A 17,635-nucleotide genomic window follows, 5' to 3' on the forward strand; every position below is an offset into this window, starting at 1 on the left:
GGCTATCCCACAACACAGAGGCAGAACAAGATAGAATAGTTATCACATCTCCCTGGGTGTCAGGGAAGTCCTTCCAGCAGCAGAGCAAAATCGACTTTTGCAGCAGTCTGAGTAGAGAAAAAGCAGGCTTGTAGGTGCATGCAGGGCATGTGCATGGTATAAACATGGTATCACTGAGATGATGAACCTGACAGGACAGGCTGACAAAGCAGCTGCAGGGGATCTAGAACTGGGGTCTTCCCTAAGCCATGGACTAAATGATCTTATAGCTCCTGAGTACTGAAGAACCAAATCTAAGCAATAAAAAAGGCCAAAGATTATGTCAACAAGCTCTGATGCTTTATTGCCCAAAAAGCTTCATGGAGTAATATCACATACTACCTTTATGTTTATGAATGAATCTAAGGAGGTTTTCTTCTGAGGAGGCTTTCTTCTGAAATACTCCTGTATTTCAAAAGAGAATACCAAAAAACAGTAGAAAGTGACATCGCTACACCTGTCCATAAAGGTACTAAAAGCAGAGCTGACAAAGCTTACACAGAAACACAGAGACACAGGGTCTGGTAACCTTTCCACAGAACAAGGCAAGGCAGAGATCTCCTGGCTCCAACACTGGTTTCTTTTGTGCCACCACACAATCCTCTTTATCCTCTGCCCTTCAAATAAAATAGCATTTGCTTGCTCCCGAGGGCAGCCACAAGGATAAATGAGCAACAGCCCAGGGGCTGTCAACCCCACCTCTTATTCAGCAGATTCTGAAAGCAGCTTTTTCCATTTGCTGTGATTTTTTAAGTACCTTGCTCTTTGATTACAATATTGATCTATTTTAAGGGAAAACCACATTGATTTTAAGTGAACAGGATGGTAAGTCCATAGCTTTGTTTCCCAACTCCTGATGCTCTGATAGGAAAGTATTTCTGCGGATTCTATGGGTTGCATTTACACTAGTTCCTGAGTGTGGGAAAAGTAAATAAGCAATTGTTTATATGCCAGCCTTCACCTTCTGCACTGTGGAACCCTTATGCCTATTTCAGAACAGACTGTTGGAGCAAAAAGAGACACGGTCGTCATAGGGTTTTAGAATGCTTATTATTGCAGGGCAATGTTTTAGACCTGTGGAGTTTCTATATTTTTTAAAACTCTCAACATACTTACAATCAAAGTAAAGACATCTGAAGCTCTTGGTTTCCCTCATGCTGATGACATCCTTATTTCCTTTAAAAAGCTGCTGTCAGTAATAATGGTTCAAAGACCACTGATGACAGCTGGGAGCAGCAACCTTGGTGGCAAACACAGACTTGGTCGTTCCCACTCTGCAGTGAGAACCTTCAGTCAGGGCCTCCATGGAACTTGGAGAAGACAATTTCCCCCAGGCACCCACTGTAGTACCAAGTATGACTGTGGGCTCATTTTGTGTTATCAAGAGGAAAAAAAAATGGGATAAGAGGAGGGGAGAAAAGGAAAATAAGGAAAAAGGAAAAAAAAATAGGAAAAAAAGGTAAAAAAGAATGAGAAAAGAAGAGAAAAAAAGAGAAAAAATAGAAAGAGAAAAAGAAGGGAAAAAAGAAGAAAGAAAAAAGAGAAAAAAAGGAAAAAAATTAATTTTGATAAAAAATACTGCTGGCAGTTAAAAAATTGTTCTGATAATTAAAGAAAAAAAAAGGGTATATATATATATTTCACAACCTAAACAAACTAATAGCATTAGACCTTCATCACAAAACAGTTCAAATTAGGATTACTCAAAATGTGTCTATGAATTTGCAATTTTGTTCTCTTATGATGCAAAGATTTTGTTGATTAACACAAAAAACTGGACAAAGCTTTAGGAAGATGCACTCTTAACATTTTTCTCACTGGTCAGGTTATTTAGATTCTCTAGCTCTGCCCCATAAAGACACGACACAATTTTAATGTCAGCTTAATCAACATATTTCCAAAGTCTCGGATCCCACATCACATTAAATGGCCTTTCAGAGATGTCGTCTTCTTTTTCACACTACAGTTTTACACTAACAGTAAAATTACTGTCATTATGATCTATCTGTATTTTCCCAGTGGTTATAAATGCTTGAATGAATAACGAAAAAAACTCTGTCACGCAGATCACAGCATCTGCCGAAAAGCCATCGTTCTATCATAATTCTATTGAATTGGTTCCAAAACTGTGAGTAATCTTTATGAAATAGATTGGTACTTTAATGTCTGCTAATCAAGTATAAACCTAATAATTCAACCTATTCTCAGACTTTGCCGCCTTCTTAGCTGTCTCAATATCTCATCTCAATACTGAAAGGATTTACATACTGTGAGGTATTTTCATCACTAAAAATTGTTTCTGTTTTAAGCTGAAACACAGTGTGTGGCACACTGCCTCAGTTCAGCGTTGCAGATATACAGGATAGTCATGTTATAACTTTGTCATCTTTCAGAACCATGAAGTCTACATTCATAATGAGCAAAACAAAAATAAATAAAGCCCCTCCTTTTTTCTTACATGTTTCCATACTGCTTTGATGCATATAAAAGAAATGCAAATCAGCAGTTCAAACAGAAAGTGCCATGCTCAGCTCCACACCTTACCCTGTGGCCAGGAAATGCTTGATATTCCATGGTCCTCCACATGGCTGAACTGCTGCTGTCATACATGATGTGGAGGTACCCAAAAGCATGAGGCTGTTAAAGGGCTCCTAGCATACCTGTTTGGGGAGCACAAATTGCAGTTTCCAGGCAGCATCCACAAGTACAGAAAGAAATCCAAAAGTACTTGCCATTAATCACAAAATCTTCAATTGTGACAGGACTTTTACAATTCATTGTGAAGCATTAAAAGTCAACTGTTATCAGGATCATGGTTACTTAGAATTACTTTCTTGAAGTTAACAGCGCAAAATAATTAATTTTTAGAGCATAAGAAGGATCTATTTGTGGTATAGGAGGGTTGCACTGCAATCTTTTAAGCTTATTTTGATGTATATGATGGCTTCATTGAAGTCAGTTGAGGATCAAGGTCTGCACAAATTCCAATAAATATAGTTTCATACAGAGGACTACAAAGGAACGGCTGTGGGGAGGATTAACAGTACATGTTGCATATCACAAAATTAGTAGGTAGGTGGTTGTCTTTGAACTTACTGTGAGAGAGTACATTTTATATCAACAGCCATCAATGACATAGAAAGACACAAATAAAAATACCACGTAATCACTGCCTACTGAAAACAGTTGTATTCAAACATCTGCTCTCTCACTGAACTCTTTACAACACTGTTTTGACATAAATATCTCTCCAACATCTTTTATCTTATAGACTTATTTTAATAGTTTTCTGAAATACATTTCAGGTACTTAGTGCAATTAGTAAGCCTAGTTAAGCCTTATTTGTGCACTCAATTTCCTCTACCCAGTGCTGGCAAGTCCAAATGTCTTTGGTGATAGCTGCCATGGAGTGAACAGTGTAAACATGAGGTAAAGCTTTAGAGTGTTGAATTCTACTACTGAATCCTCACAACGCCATAAAAAAACCTATCAGATGCTGTGCAAAGAAGCACAGTATGAAAACTAGTATTTTTCTATTTAAAATATTTTCTGTACACTCCAAAGACAAGTCCTAAATTTTCAATTATGTATGGCACGACTATTCCATTTTTGCTCTACACAGCCTTTATTCTACAGGAAGCGAGACTGGTCTGGCCAGAAATAACGTTACCTGATGTTTCAATGACTAACAGATTAGTTTATAATAATCTTGTAGATTATGAAGAATGAGCATCAGGCTGGATTAGGTAGGACTCGTTTGACCTGCTCAGCTAGAGGTGGACTCTGACAATTTGATTCCAGTCTGCAGTCTGAAGAAAAAGGCTCAACCAGAAAATTATGAGCCCTATGCCTACCTACCTAGTTAAAACAATTTTTCTATCTAAGCAACTCCCAACTAAATAATAGGTGTCATCTTCAACTACCTCAAATCGAGAGTTCATTGCTGCATTTGCCACTTAAATTCCTAACTTTGACCTTGGAACACCACCTAAGACAGTGAGCAGTAATTCAGTCTCCCAGCTACCTCATTCTAAGAGAATCTCTCCTGAGAGCAGGCTGCTAAAGGCAGTTTTGTATTTGACCCAGTATTAGAACAACAAACTCCATTTCAGTTTGAGTTACAGTTTGGGTTTGGTCCAGGACTACAGATGGCATCAAAGGCAGTTTTCTTTCTTGTAAAATCACTTATCAGCAGCATTTCTACCTTGGGGAAGGCGGCATTTTCAAATGTGCTCATCACTGATCTTCCTCTCCTTCCTATACATTTCATATGGGAAAAATGGGCTGGGGGGTGGGGGTAAGAGAGGAATGAACACATATGACAACATCCAAATGTTTCTCATAGCTGAAAAATTAAAGAAGAGAAAGAGGATACCCAAATTGGTGTCCTATTGATCCTATTGATGGTGCTCAAACAAGTAACCTTTTCAGGTCTCAAAGTTTCTTTCAGTATAACAAATATTTGGGAAAGAAACCTTATCATTTGGGAAAGAAACCTTATCATTTCTGCAGTTAACAGAGCTTCACTAACTTAAACTGTTATAGCATTCTACCACTCCTTCTCCAAAACAACTCATAGTAATATATCTGAGAGGTTCAATTTGTTTTAAGATTACATAGTAATTCTGTATTCAAAATTACTGTATTATTTGTAATGAATAAATTACTCTGTTTCTCTTCTGTGTTTTATGAAGTCTTATGGCTTCCTCAAAATGTATTATACAAAATAATTCATACAAACATTGCCATGAATAATGGCCATATTGGCAACTTTTGATTGGATTTACAGATTGTGTAGTAATGTTTCTTTCCTCTGAGTAGTGAATGGAGAAAGAGAACAGCTAACTAATATCCTGTGCTTAATCAAAGGGCCATCGATCTAGGTAAAGTATTTTTCTAATTATGTTTAGTTAAAGTGACAGAAATCTTCATGGGGCTATGTTTAAGCTGACTTAAAAATTATTTATACTAGATTTGCTTGATTTTATTAGCTACTATGAATATAGATAAGGTCTGAGAGCCAGTAATAGATATCTGTGCCTGATTGTGATCCCTTAATACCAATGATTTAACAGTCAAATTTGATTTCAATGACAGAAGTAGGTGAAGGAAGATCAGGCCCCAAATTGCAAGACTACATGTTTTTTATATATATATGTATATGTATACATATATATTTGGTTATACAAATACGTATTTCCATGAATATCCTTTCTACTATGTTCCCCTGTCAAGGGAAACTTCTCTGTTCAGGAGTTGGACTTCATGAACTTTGTGGGTCCCTTCCAACTCCAGATATTCTATGATTCTGTGAAATCAAAGGTAGAAAATGGAAAATGCTCTTCACCTAATATAGTATAAATTTGATGTAACTTTTAAATCATTCAGGTAATTTTCCTGCAAAGATGACTAAGTAACATAATGGTCAACCCTATGTAATGGTGCATTCTTTACACATTCAGCACAATTTATACAGGAGAGGTTATCAGCAGTCAAGTTGGATACCTAGTACAGAAAGATGTCTACAGGAGGACAGGTGGGAGCAGGAAGAATTACTGGTGTCCTGACCTGTCTCTGGTGGAGGAATGGGGACTGAGAATGGGTGAAGTCTCCTTACCACCCTTCCACTCCCTGTTCTCAAATTGTCCCAATATGGGGAGAGCTCTTCTTCCTCACCTTCTCCATCTGGGCAAAGCTGCTGCCTGATCCTGGTCCTTGTAAACCCACTTTGGTCCTCTGGCAAAGTACGCAGCAGGTTGCACTGGACTGAAGGGTGACTCTCCATTCACCTTGCCTCTGCATAACAGAGCCTTCCTCAATAAACATTCCATTCCAGCTTTCCCATTCTCTTCCAGCTTTCCCCCGCTGACAAAACAAACCTTTCGACCCCCCCTAGCTCAACTGTCAGCTCTGAGATCCACGCAGTGGGTGTCATCTCCTGGCACCATCTCATCCCACTGCCATGAGATGCCTTCTGTACCACGACGTTCACCAACGTCAGCTCCGTCTGGTCTCAACCGTGGCAAGGTCAAAACAAAAAAAAAAAAGGAAGAGAAGAGGAAGAAAAGATGGTAAAAATGACCCTAAACCCAAGAAAAAAAACCGATCTAAAAAACTGTTCTGCGAAGGCCGACGCCTCCCTGGCCACTATTCGACGGCAACCGCTTCGGGCACAGAGCAGCCTGGCAGGTGAGGCAGGAGGACCACGGCCAGGGGCCGCCTCCAACGGGGCACCGCCGGCTCTGCGCCGCTCCTCGCCTCGCCTCGCCTCCTGAGCGCGGCCGACCGGGCCGCCCGTTCACGGCGCGGGCAGGGAGGGGTTGTTGGACGGGGGAACTGCCCGCCACCCCAGCGCCGGCTCCCCCTTTCCTTCCTTCCCTTCCCTTCCCTCCCTGCCGGCGGCCCCGCGGTGCCTCCGGCGCGGTGCGTTCGTTACCTGGCGCTCGGCGGCGGCTCCGTCCTCACCTGTGCGCGCCCCTGCCAATGGCAGCGCACCTGGCGGCCGCGCCGCCCAATCAGCGCGCGGCTCGTCCCTCTCCCCGCTCCTTTAGTGAAAGAATCCAGCGCCGCTCGGGAAAGTTACCTGTGCGCGTCCGGCCCGGCCGTTCTCCCGTGCCGAGCCCCGCCGGCGCCCCAGCCCCGCCGCTCCCCACATGCCAGGGGGAGGGGGCTCTACCTGTCCTGCCTCGGCGGCTGGCTGCAGAGCCGGGAGAGGGGGGGAAGGAAAGCAGAATTACCAGTAGCTCTGGTTCTGCCGTCCCGGGCGTTCACACGCACACCTTCACCTGCACAGACCTGAAAGTCCAGTTCCGCCAGGGAGACGGAGGCACCGGGAAAAGGGGAGAGAGTTCATTGGATCAAACATGTCACAAGAGACGGACAAGTAAGTGATCGCAGGCACGCTGCTGCACCCGCTGAGCGGGGCGGCCCGCCGGGCTGGCCGCGTTCCCCCTCTCCCGTGGCGGACGCGGACCCGCCAGGACGGCGCTTCTCCCTCTTCTCCCTCCTACAGCGATGCCGGATCGGGCGCATAGACACTGCGAAGCGCCCGAGGACAAGGCTGCGGCTCGCCGCCCCGCACCTCGCTCTCCGTCTGGCCGTGGGGCTGCGCGAATAGTTTTTTCTCCTTTTAGTTCAGGGTTTTTGTTTGTTTGGTTGGGGTTTTTTGTACTGGTTTGGGTTTTTTTCTCCCCTCACCTCAAGGGTCGCTTTTCGGGAGGGAGCGCTCCTCGCCCTGGAAGAGCGGAGCGGTCTCCGCCCGCCGAAGGCCCCGGACGGAAAGTGCTTCCTTGCTTTTGTGTTGGCGCAACAAAGGGCTTTATCCCCCAAGGGCTGGGCACGGCCATCTTCCCTCCTGGGCTGGGGCCGGGCGGGCAGGGGGCCCGGGCGGCGGGAGGAAGGCCCTGGCTCGGCTCAGGTGTTCGCCGGCCGCCCCGTGCGGCGCCTTCAGCCCTCGCCGTCCTGACCTTGTTTTCCCGGCGGGACGCCCCGGCGGGCCTGCGGCTGCCTGGAGACCGGCGGGGTTAAAAAGTAACTTTCCCAGTAGTGGGGCCGGAGGAGGAGGATGAGAAGGAGATGGAAGCCGCCCGCTCCCGCCGGCCCAGGGCCCGCCGCAGCCCCTGTTCCGCCCGGGCCTGGCGCAGCGAGGCCGGGGCAGAGCGGCGGTGCGAGGGGACTCCGCGCTACCCCCTAGGGCCGCCGGCCGTAGTGTTGGGACCCCCCCCGGGACATCCAGGCCCGCGGCGGGGCCAGCGGCGGGCTCGGTGTCCCGCCGCGGGCAGCGCCGCCAGGAGCCGTCGGTGGGCGCCGAGGCCGCGGCGTGGCCGTTCCCGCCACCGGAGCTCCGGCTGCGCCCGGGGCCGGGGGGCCCAGACCGCGGGTGGGCCATTTACCCCCGGTAAATAATTCGCACGGGCGATGCCGCGCTCCCGCCATGGCGGCGGGTGGCTCGGCCTGGCGCCCAGAGCCGCCGTGAGGCAGCCAGGCGGGAAGGCCATTTTCCCTGCTCCGATGATTAGTGTTTCTGCAGGAGGCAGCTGGGGAGAGCTACGGGCAAAGGAAGATGGAGGGCGGGAGGTGGTAGTTTTGTTTTACTGCTGCCCCGGTGCAGGTAGGAACGCCACAGAGACGGGTGTGATCTCGGCTATGCTTGGTGTTAGTCAGGTGGAATCCCTGGTTGGGCTCCCCAGGAGCCTTTGTGCCAAAGGAGGTGGAGAGGAGGAGCCTGATGCTGGAGGGAGGCTTGGTGACAACCTGCCTGTCAAGGAGTGAAAGAAGGAGATTATCCGAGAAAAGAGAACAGTAGGGTTGGCTGCCCTGATAGGGAAGAGACAGGACCGTTCAGAGGAGAAAGATTAAGAAAAAAAACTAGGCCTGGTCTTTTCAAACATCAGCTGACAGTGGAATTGTTCAAAGGTAGTTATTGACATGAAATTAAAATGGTTGGGGTAGGAGCTGGGAACAGTGGAGTTTAGGAGTTCATCTGAGCTGGGATGGGAACTAATGCCTTAGGTGGCCAGATTAGAGCAGTGCAAGGAAGGGAATGAGGATACAGCCCTGAAGGTTGCCGATGAGGAGCAGGTAAAAGAGCAGTCGTTGAGGTCGGGAAGGGAACCAGATAGCTGTGAAAGAGCTGACATGATGGAAGGCATCCCGAAGCAACGGGCAGTTCCGAGACTGCACGAAGGTGAAAGGGGCCTGAAAGTTACTCCCTGGCCCAACCTAGTTGCCGGTAGTTTCAACAGTCAGAAACTAGGCTGCAGCAGATCAAGGGCAGTTAACGGGAGTGGGAGGGAAATACGGAGGGGTGAGGAGGGTCAGAAGAACAGCTTCCCACCACAGTCGGCACTGAAACAGAAAAACAGCGCAGTGGAAACCTGTAAGAAACTAGGGCAAAAGTGGTTCACTTCTGGACCTTTCCAACAGGAACAGTATGGCATAGGTGTAAACTATTGAGACAGAAGCGTTAATGCCCTTCATACTCTGTGTAGTGCTGCTGCCGCTACCGCTGGGAGGAACTTATGAGCAGTGGCATGCAACCTCAAGTAACAGCACTTGTCCCGTTGCACGTATGCCTGTGATCTCTTTCTGGTTAAGGTCTTTACAAAATTCATAGGTGATAGTTAAGAGTTTGAAAAGGAAATAAAAAGTAAAGAAGTCCCCTGTGCTCTCTATACGCAAGTGTAACATGAGAAGACAAATACATTTGTTCCCAGAAGAGATGACCGGGTGGAATGAGGTAATAGACTGATGAGGGGAGTTTGCATGGGAAGGTTTTTGTTTTTTTTTTAAGGCTCTAATGATATCCAATTAAAACCTAATCCAGAGAGTACGTTATTCTCCTCCACATGGCCTTTCTTTTTGTTAAAACCAGATCTTCCCTACAGGCAAGACTGGACAGTGAAGCTCATTATTTCGAGGTCAGTTAATTTGTCAGTGTCATTGGACGGGTTTTCGTGGGGCTTTTGCTGGTGAAGTGCTGATGTAGAGAGGACTAAACAGCTGAGGGGATATAGAAAGTGTGGAAAATACGTTCCGTGGGACTTACTGGCTTTTCTGGAGAGGTGGTGCACCCTGCTGCACTACAGCTCAACTGGGCTGCCTGCAGTGTTCCCATTTGGAGGGAGGAGCAGGAACAGCGGTTCTATAGTCATTTAAGGGAGGAAGGTAAACAGTGCTTTTATTCTGTAGTGCTTTAAGGGGCAGTTAGGTGAAAATGCTAAAGAACCAGGTGTTTGATTCTAATGCTAACTGAGGAGTTTGGAAGGAAGGTTATCCTTAAGATAGTCACACTATCTTCCTGTCTTTCCCTTTAGTCTTTCTGGCTAAGCTGGGTCTTGCCTGCTTGCTTCCACAAACTCCCATCGGTCAGGAGAGATAAGGCATGATTGCACATGCATTTTTTCAGAGGTAGTACCGACTTAAGCAGGCTGTAGCCACTTGTTCCTGCTTCTGTTCTGCCCTCTCAGCTGTGTCAGTAGAGCTGTTTGTGCAACTAGAGAACTGGCTCAGGGGAGTGTTGGTTTGAGAGTAGCCCGATCTTCTGGAGGTTATTTTTGACATTCATTTTTCATTGGTCTGAGTTCATATGCAGAGGGGGTGCAAGCAAATTGCAGGTGTTAAAGACAAGAACTGCTGAATCTAGAATCTCTACAGAAGGAAATGTGTGTCCCTGCCTCTATGAATGTTTTGGAGGTTTGTGCATTGCTTCTGTTACTATCCAATTTCCAGACCCATTATGAGGAGAACTGGGGATTAAATGGAGACCGGGGGATATAAGGTGGGAGGAGGGAGCATCCCCTTTGCATGGTTTAAAGATGATTCCAGGGTTCATTTCTGCATTTATAGGCTGAAAAGTTGTTCTTATATGTAGTGTACTGGAGAAAAAGATCGCTACAAAATTCCAGAGTAATGGTTCTAGTGCATTAGTGAAGCTAATCAGTGAGTTCACTACTTCGTGAGACTTAACTGGATTTTAGAGATTGACAATACTTCTATGAGGAGCAAAAATTGTACAACCGTTTGTTATCTGCCACGGTTGTGTCCCTGCTGCTCCTGATGTTGTGTAAAGTCCCTCGTGGGCTGGAGTGCAGTTGCATGAGGAGCAGGCTCGCAGCAGGCCCCCGCACACTGGCCCTGTGGCTCTGCTGGATGCCCAGCCACATGACTGCCTGTCTGTCGGGCCGGGATGTGCAAGAGCTACTCAGGACACCAGGTAGATGGGGCTGGGGCATGCTCGGACTGACCACATTAAGGAGGGCTTGGGGCACCCTGGGTCTGCAGCTGAGCATGTGCTTGTGGGTAAATAACTGAGGGGAGAGTGAGCCTGTAGGTGGGAATGGGTTCAGACCTGTTCCTGTATGTCAGTGGAGGCACGTTCACCTCTGCAGCTTGCTGCTTGGTAGTATCTGTGGCAGAAGTTGATCTTGGATTCCTCACAGGGTAATTTTGATTTACTATTTTCTCCTTAGTGTGTAAATATACTGCCCTCATAAATATTTAACTTAAGCATCTAGTACTATAATACAAAGGGCATTTGTAGTTTACAATGTAATTCTATGAACTGTTCTTAATTTTTTCTTTGAGGGTCAAATGTGTTTCCTGTCAGCAGATTGTGAGTGTCAATTAGGTGACAGACTACTCAGTTATATTTTTATTCCCATTGCTGAGTGTCTGAATAGAACATCCATTGAGATGAATTTTCCAAAGTGTTACTCATCAGGGAACGAATGGAGAAACAGGAATTAGAAAGTTTTCCACTTTTCAAATGTCACACATGCTGTCGTGGATGTTCCCTAGAAAATCATTTCTGTGCAAGGAAGGCAGAAAATCAGTGTGCAGAACCTCACAGAGCTTGCAACTATAAGCTTAACTGAGAGGAGTAAGGTTATCAAATGGTTAGGTCTTGCTGTTAACACTGCTGTCTTTCTGGTGCTGAAGTCTGAGACTAGACCGAAGATCAAAGCAGAACAGGAAGGGGGATTTTCCCAGGTCACTTTAACTTGATTGTAATGATCCCATAACCTCTTTCCCGTGGAAGGGTCAGGAGGGACATCATCATTCTTGTTCTGGCGGGGACACCTGAAGGGGAAATGATATTACACCAGTTGACGTTTGTTGTCAAACATTTTCACAAATATTAATCCAGTGCAGACCATTGATGGTTGCCTTAAATACTTTTTTCCTTTACTATGGAGCAGCCAATTAAACTGCCCTTTTTTTATACACACACAAAACAGCACTTTCAAATGCTGGTCTAAGAATTCAACCTGGGATGAATGTTCATTAGCTTTTTAATCAGTGACTGGGACGGTGCTGGCTAATTAAAAGAAGATAAGTAATTATTTCGGACATCTTAGTATACAGGAATACTGTTCTGTTCTTCTCTAGTACTGACTTCATAAAGAAAACAGTGGTTGCTTACAAAATATTTAACCAAGGAAACCATATTAAGTGCATGTGAACTGTGAAGTCAAATATTGCAACATACCTATAGCTTGAGAATGTCTCCAACCTCAAAGAATACCTATATAGATTTATTTTTATATATATTTATATCTGTATCTGCCTAGATTTGTTAATTTTCCTAATTGTGGGAGGTGATGGCATACTCCATAATTCTGTATTTTAATTGTTCTGTAAAGTATACTCTTGGGTTTGTAAGCTTTTTAAAAATGCTTGTGGGAAATCTTGACTCCCAGGATTGCTCAGTTCTTGAATTCATGTTTTCTTTCTGACTGCGTAAAAGGTTTAATATCCTGGAAAAAACAGCAATCAGTGCTATCAGTGCAGTAACTATTCCATTTCCATTAACTCTGTGGAAGCAGTGAGTGAACAAGGACCACAGGGCCAAGGGTCAGGTTAAACAGCAGCAGGTCTAGGAAACTTTGTTATAACCTGTTTTTAATTTTAAAGGCACTTCTGGCTGCTTCAAGTCATCTAAAACACCCTTGGGTGCTATGCACACTGGAAGTATGCTTCCTAGCAAAACAGCATGGCCTGTTACGAAGCTGCTAAGTAATTACTAATTCTGATCAACTCTGTTAGCTCCTGAAGGACTGCTGTGAGCTTCAATTTTTCCTCATTTTTTTAAGATACCAGTGATTTCTTACAAATGTACTGAAACCTTGCCTTTTTTTGAGACTGTTTTCTTCTTGGATAAAAAAAAAAGGATGCAACAGGTGTAGTGCACTAGTAACAAAAGATTGTCTGGTAGAAATAATATTTAATTACAGTGAAACAAAGAAGTCTCTGAAATCACAGGTATAAAAAGTCTGTCTCAGGGGTGAGTAATTGCCTGCTTGAACTAGTCCTCAGTAGGCACTTATTGTATATATTTAATTCTTGTGTCAGATTTCTTTTTCATACTTCCACTTTGACATAGTTAATTTTTTGTCAATGTTAATGAATCACCTATTTGTTTTAATCTCTTTAATCACTATTGCATGCCCAAGTTATTTTGGTTCTGAGTAAAAGCAAATAAAACTTTTACTAGGCATCTTATTGTTGAACTAGTCTGTTCTCCCATTCACTGTTGCTTCTCTCAATATATTATTTTACTTTCTCTTGGAGTGTTTAGTAAAGTTAAATAATTTCTTTTAATCATTTAGCATGTGTTCAGGTTTGTCTTGTACTCAAAAAAGTATAATTGTCCCAAAATTACAAGAGTCCCAAACCTGCATTCATTAGCAGGCAAAATTACTCAGCCTCTTTAATGGGAGTTTTTTCCTTGGTATGGACTTCTGGCTGGGCCAGGGGGCATCTTGCCTTTTCATTTCCTGGTGGTCTAAATGCTTTGATTTTTTTCTTTTACTCTCAAATCATTTGTATATTTATATACTCACTGGATTTGGTTAAGTGCATTTTGGAGACCTGTTGTGCTTCTGGGAACGATGTGATTGTCGTCTGTGAATGACAAAATACTGAGACACATGGGCCATAATTTTCCTGTTCCTTAAACATTTACGATCCTTTGTAGTTTTAACAGAACCCTATTATCTAATTGAAACAACAGTGTTACTGACTATTTAATTATACTTTTGGCAATAAATCCTGAGGAGTCTCAAGGTTTTTTTAACTAAATAAATCAAAACTTGCAGTGAGTCATACATGTTGTTGGGTTTTTTTGTTGTTGTTTTTTTGTTTTTTGTTTATAACTTGATGTCTAGACAAAGTAGTATGTTGAGGGTAGTAAACTTGAGCCAAAACTAACATTAGAATCTTTAAAACAAATGGTTTCAAGCACTGGGATTAGCTTTGATTTATACTTCTCTGTGTAATGAGCACAGACAGAAATTTATTATCTGGAATCTAAAGTTTGTTAACTTATCCAGCTTCTTTGGGATCTGTCCTGCATTTTAAATGGTCACAGTACTTCAGTTTGTGCCTGTGAATTCATATGTGTGGGCATTAGTTGTAAGACAAATTGTATGAACATCTGTTCTAAATCTGCTTTATAGCTGAACTGAGATTTGTATAAGTGTAAAACAAACTTACAAAGGGTTTTAGAGCTACTGAAACGTTTGTAAACGATCATACTCTACTCTCCTTAGCTATGTCAAAACTGAAGTGGGAGCTTCTCTTTTTCTGATTCTTGGATGTGTCTGAAGTGTGCTCCTCTACCTTTTGTCACACCAAATGAAACATGGGCATTCTTGAAGTTCCCCATTTCTTACTTTGCACTGGAGGAAAGACTAAGCAGGCAGGTGTTCTTCCCCTAGCCCACTGGGTCACAGCATACTACAGCCAGGTCTCTGATCTGGACAATTATGGGATCAGAAACCCAGGATGCAACATGGTGTGTGGTGCATGTCTGCATGCAACGTGGAAGTGGTCCACTTGGCTAGCATTGTGTTTTAGAATTCGTGTTTCTACCAGGGTTTATGGATTGGAGACAGTTGCGGTTTTCACCTTCTTATCATCCAACTAACAAGGAGGTTATGGTCAATATCCTATGGCCTTGATGTGCTGGGCAGGGAACCAGGGTGACGTGTTGCCTTTTCCAGTTATTTGACTAATGCCAAAATTTGTGTGCTTTGTAAGAGCTGTATTGACCAAAGCCCCCTATCCCTTCTCTTGAAGGGATAGTTTGCAGAGGATGTGCATGGATGTGCTTGGTGCTCTTAGCCCTGTAAGAATGGACAGGCTCAGGCCTGGGCTGAAACCTGGGAACTGGGACTCCTCCCATTCTATCTTGCACACATTACTTTTGTGTTCTCATCTGGCACCTAGCCCCTGCAGGGAAGGGAAAGTCCTCGTGCATTGTCAGGGAGCGAAGAAGTCTGCAGGTATATTAATGGAGCAGCTTGATTGTAACTTTATTTTTTTAAGCTTGTTGAAAGAACAAATGCAATGTCAAAAAAAAAAATAAAAGCGCAATTAAAACGTGGAAATGCCTGGGCTGGGTGCCCACCTTGGCAGTTTAAACAATCTGCTTTGGGTTTCAGAGTTGAATCTCCTGGGCAAGGCAAAAGACATGGGGCAGGTAGGAAGAGGCTTCCTTCCCCACCTAGCACCAACTGGATCAGGATATAATGCTGGGCATATGATGGAGCAAGATGCACTGTATTTAATGCAGCACGGCTGCATCAGTCTGCTTTATGTTCAGGGGCATATTTTGCAGAGAGGTTGAGGGCTGCTTGAACTTTGCAAATTCAGCAGAAAGCTCTTGAGCATCCAAATTTGTCTGAGAGAGACTGGCAGGTGGGACATCTTGTTTCTGAATAAAAAGGAGGCTGATCACGAAGCCTTTCACCACTGTTCATGAGTGTGTTAATTCTGATTCATTGTAAACTAATTCACAAATTGCACCAAGTTGGGTGAGAATTTCCCTGTAGTAGGATTTTATAGCCCCAAGCACTGGCTGTTGAATGTTCACTATCTTTAATCCGAGGAAGAGCTTACAATTCCAGCACTTCTAGCTGATTTATTGACATTAAGTACAATGTACCTCTCCAAGTTACATTGTTGTACTGCAGTAACTGAAAGTTTTGAACATCTTTATACACTACACTTGTATAGGTTTTATAAAATTCCGTAATCTTAATTTTAAATAAACTCAAATCACCCTAATCATTGTAAATCTGGAAAATCTATGTCTTTTCTTATGAAAGAACACATCATATAGGTTGTAGGATGGTATGAACAGGAAAATATCTACTAAACAGTTGGGAGGAAAAAAGATTGCAAAATAAAGCCCATCTGAAATTCAGCCTTGACATAAATACTCAAGTGTCAGAGCAGTCTAGCTCCTAGCTAGACCATGCCCCAGAAAATACCTTTCATCTTCACACACCTATTACTGTTTAACGTAAAACAGTTGAAACGTTTTGCATTCATTAGGGGCTCAAGTGATAGCTTGGGAAGAACCATTTACTTTTTAGACACAAAGAATCCTCAATTCTTAAACTTTATCTCCATGATAAAATAATGGTGTGCTTTCAGCTTGTACAGGTGCATCCCTCCCAGCTGTGTTCTGGTTAGCACACATCCTGACTCCAACATGGAGGGGTGGTGGGCTAGCCCATGTGAGGGATGGGCACAGTAGGGATTGGGTTCATTCATTGCTCCCTGGCAGGTTCTGTAGCTGAGGCTACAGTGGCTATTTGCTGGTGTGGCTGGTTAGGTTCAACAGGAGTCTTGCACTTGCAGTCTTGGCCCATCTTCCCTCCTTAAGTGAGTGGTTCTCCATGGATGGGGTCACTGATGGATTTGCAGGTTTTGGTAAGATCCATAGATGTGTTGCTAATTGCAGGCTCCAGCCCAGGCTTTTCTTTCAGGTGCAGTGTTCAGAGCAGCTCTCTCCAGTGGGAATGTGGTTATTTGTAGCTGTCCACCTTTGTCTTCCACGTGGTCTAGGTGCCACCAGAGTCATTCCAAGCAGCTGCCTGCTGGCATCAGTTACACAGCTGGAACAGCTGGGGTTGTCCTGGCATGGAAGGATACCTGACAAGACCAGGGAGCTTACCTGTGCATAGCCTCACTCAGGATGTTGGGTTTTCTTGGCATATGTTAAAATACAATGTATTTATCTCTTTTAGTTATGGAGGACTTTGCTACCCCTCTGTCACGTTTAGCTGAAATTGTCCAGAAGATTCCACAGATGTGGAAAAGGAAAGGGAATGCATGTGCACACACAAATCTCATTTCTTAAGAGAAACCCTCCCTTCTATTCAAATGGCCTTACTTAATAGAGAAGTTTTCTTAAAGTGAGCCCAGTTGTTTTGGCTGACTGCTTTCCATATAATCTTTGAAATGATTGACTATGTTAAATCATGACAATTAGGTCTGACCATTAACCTCCCACAGAGCTGATTACGGGGATGGGGTGATGAGGAAGTTTTTTATTTTTCTTAGTGCTATTGTTTCAGTCTGTTTGCAGAGTAAATACAATGAGCGTGTCGGTTGATTACACTGCAGACCATCTCTCAAGCCAGAGGAGACGGCTATTTAGTTCTGAAATGTGAAAACTTGTGTTTTAGAGAAAACTTGCTCTGCAGAGGTGCTGGGAAGGCTCTAGGTCTATGCACCTGTGCCTTTCCAGCCATCTCAACTGTTTACTTACTGAGTGACTGTTTCTAGAGTGTTTATCCCCTTTACTTTAGCTTCTACCCAACACAGTCATATACATACCTCTGAGAGACTGCACTCTGGTCATTTCTTTTAAGGTTGTTTCAACTAAGTTAGCAGCAGAGATTGACTCCTCCCCTCCAGCATTTTTATGGACAAGCCCATCCCAGCCCTTAGAAGATAGGTTTTTGAAGGGCATCTTGCCTTTAGTGCTCATAAATTGGTTCTGTGGAGGGCTGTGAGTGCTCCCAGTAACAAAAGGCAGTTATTGACTGTAAGGGAAGATTGCTACAGGAAGAAGGGCGAGTGGTATTTTGTGCATTGCAATGGGCAGCCGCCCATGCGGTGAAACAGCCCGGATTTAGCTGAAGGGGAGCTTTGTTGAGGAAAGGAGAATCCTTGCCTGGAATAATTGCTTCTGAGCCAGGGAGAATTGACTACTCCAGAGTGGGAACAGGCCTTCAGCTACCTCTGGCACAAATAGTGGGGCTGTTGCAAATCTGATTTGAGTCACTAACAATAAGGCATT

At 44.0% G+C, this 17,635-nt stretch overlaps 1 protein-coding gene and 1 long non-coding RNA gene across 7 annotated transcripts in view; one reads left to right on the forward strand and one right to left on the reverse strand.

Annotated features, from left to right (window-relative positions):
* Positions 1 to 223: 223 nt before the first annotated feature.
* LOC127470150 (uncharacterized) lies at positions 224 to 6,498 on the reverse strand. Of its 2 annotated transcripts, none has more exons than XR_007904182.1 (3): positions 6,476 to 6,498; positions 5,919 to 6,046; positions 224 to 5,835 (listed from the first exon to the last, which is right to left on the reverse strand). It is a non-coding gene; the product is annotated as an uncharacterized LOC127470150 (long non-coding RNA). The 2 variants fall into 2 exon arrangements; XR_007904181.1 differs by lacking the exon at positions 6,476 to 6,498 and having other exon boundaries at positions 224 to 2,699; positions 5,716 to 5,835; positions 5,919 to 6,417.
* Positions 6,499 to 6,607: 109 nt separating this feature from the next.
* Positions 6,608 to 17,635, forward strand: part of GRHL2 (grainyhead like transcription factor 2) — a 67,642-nt gene continuing 56,614 nt past the window's right edge. For 2 of the 5 annotated variants that reach the window (XM_051785339.1, XM_051785343.1), the window contains exon 1: positions 6,610 to 6,922. In XM_051785339.1, the coding sequence (XP_051641299.1) occupies positions 6,903 to 6,922 (20 nt within the window). In that variant the 5' untranslated portion in view covers positions 6,610 to 6,902. Of the gene's footprint in view, positions 6,923 to 8,179; positions 8,918 to 17,635 lie in introns of those variants that run through there. The other 3 variants (XM_051785341.1, XM_051785340.1, XM_051785342.1) reach the window with 3 other exon arrangements.

Source organism: Manacus candei, unplaced genomic scaffold, assembly GCF_025592945.1.
Source record: "Manacus candei isolate 608988 ecotype Guabito, Panama unplaced genomic scaffold, ASM2559294v1 h1tg000019l, whole genome shotgun sequence".
Taxonomy (NCBI): Eukaryota; Metazoa; Chordata; class Aves; order Passeriformes; family Pipridae; genus Manacus; species Manacus candei.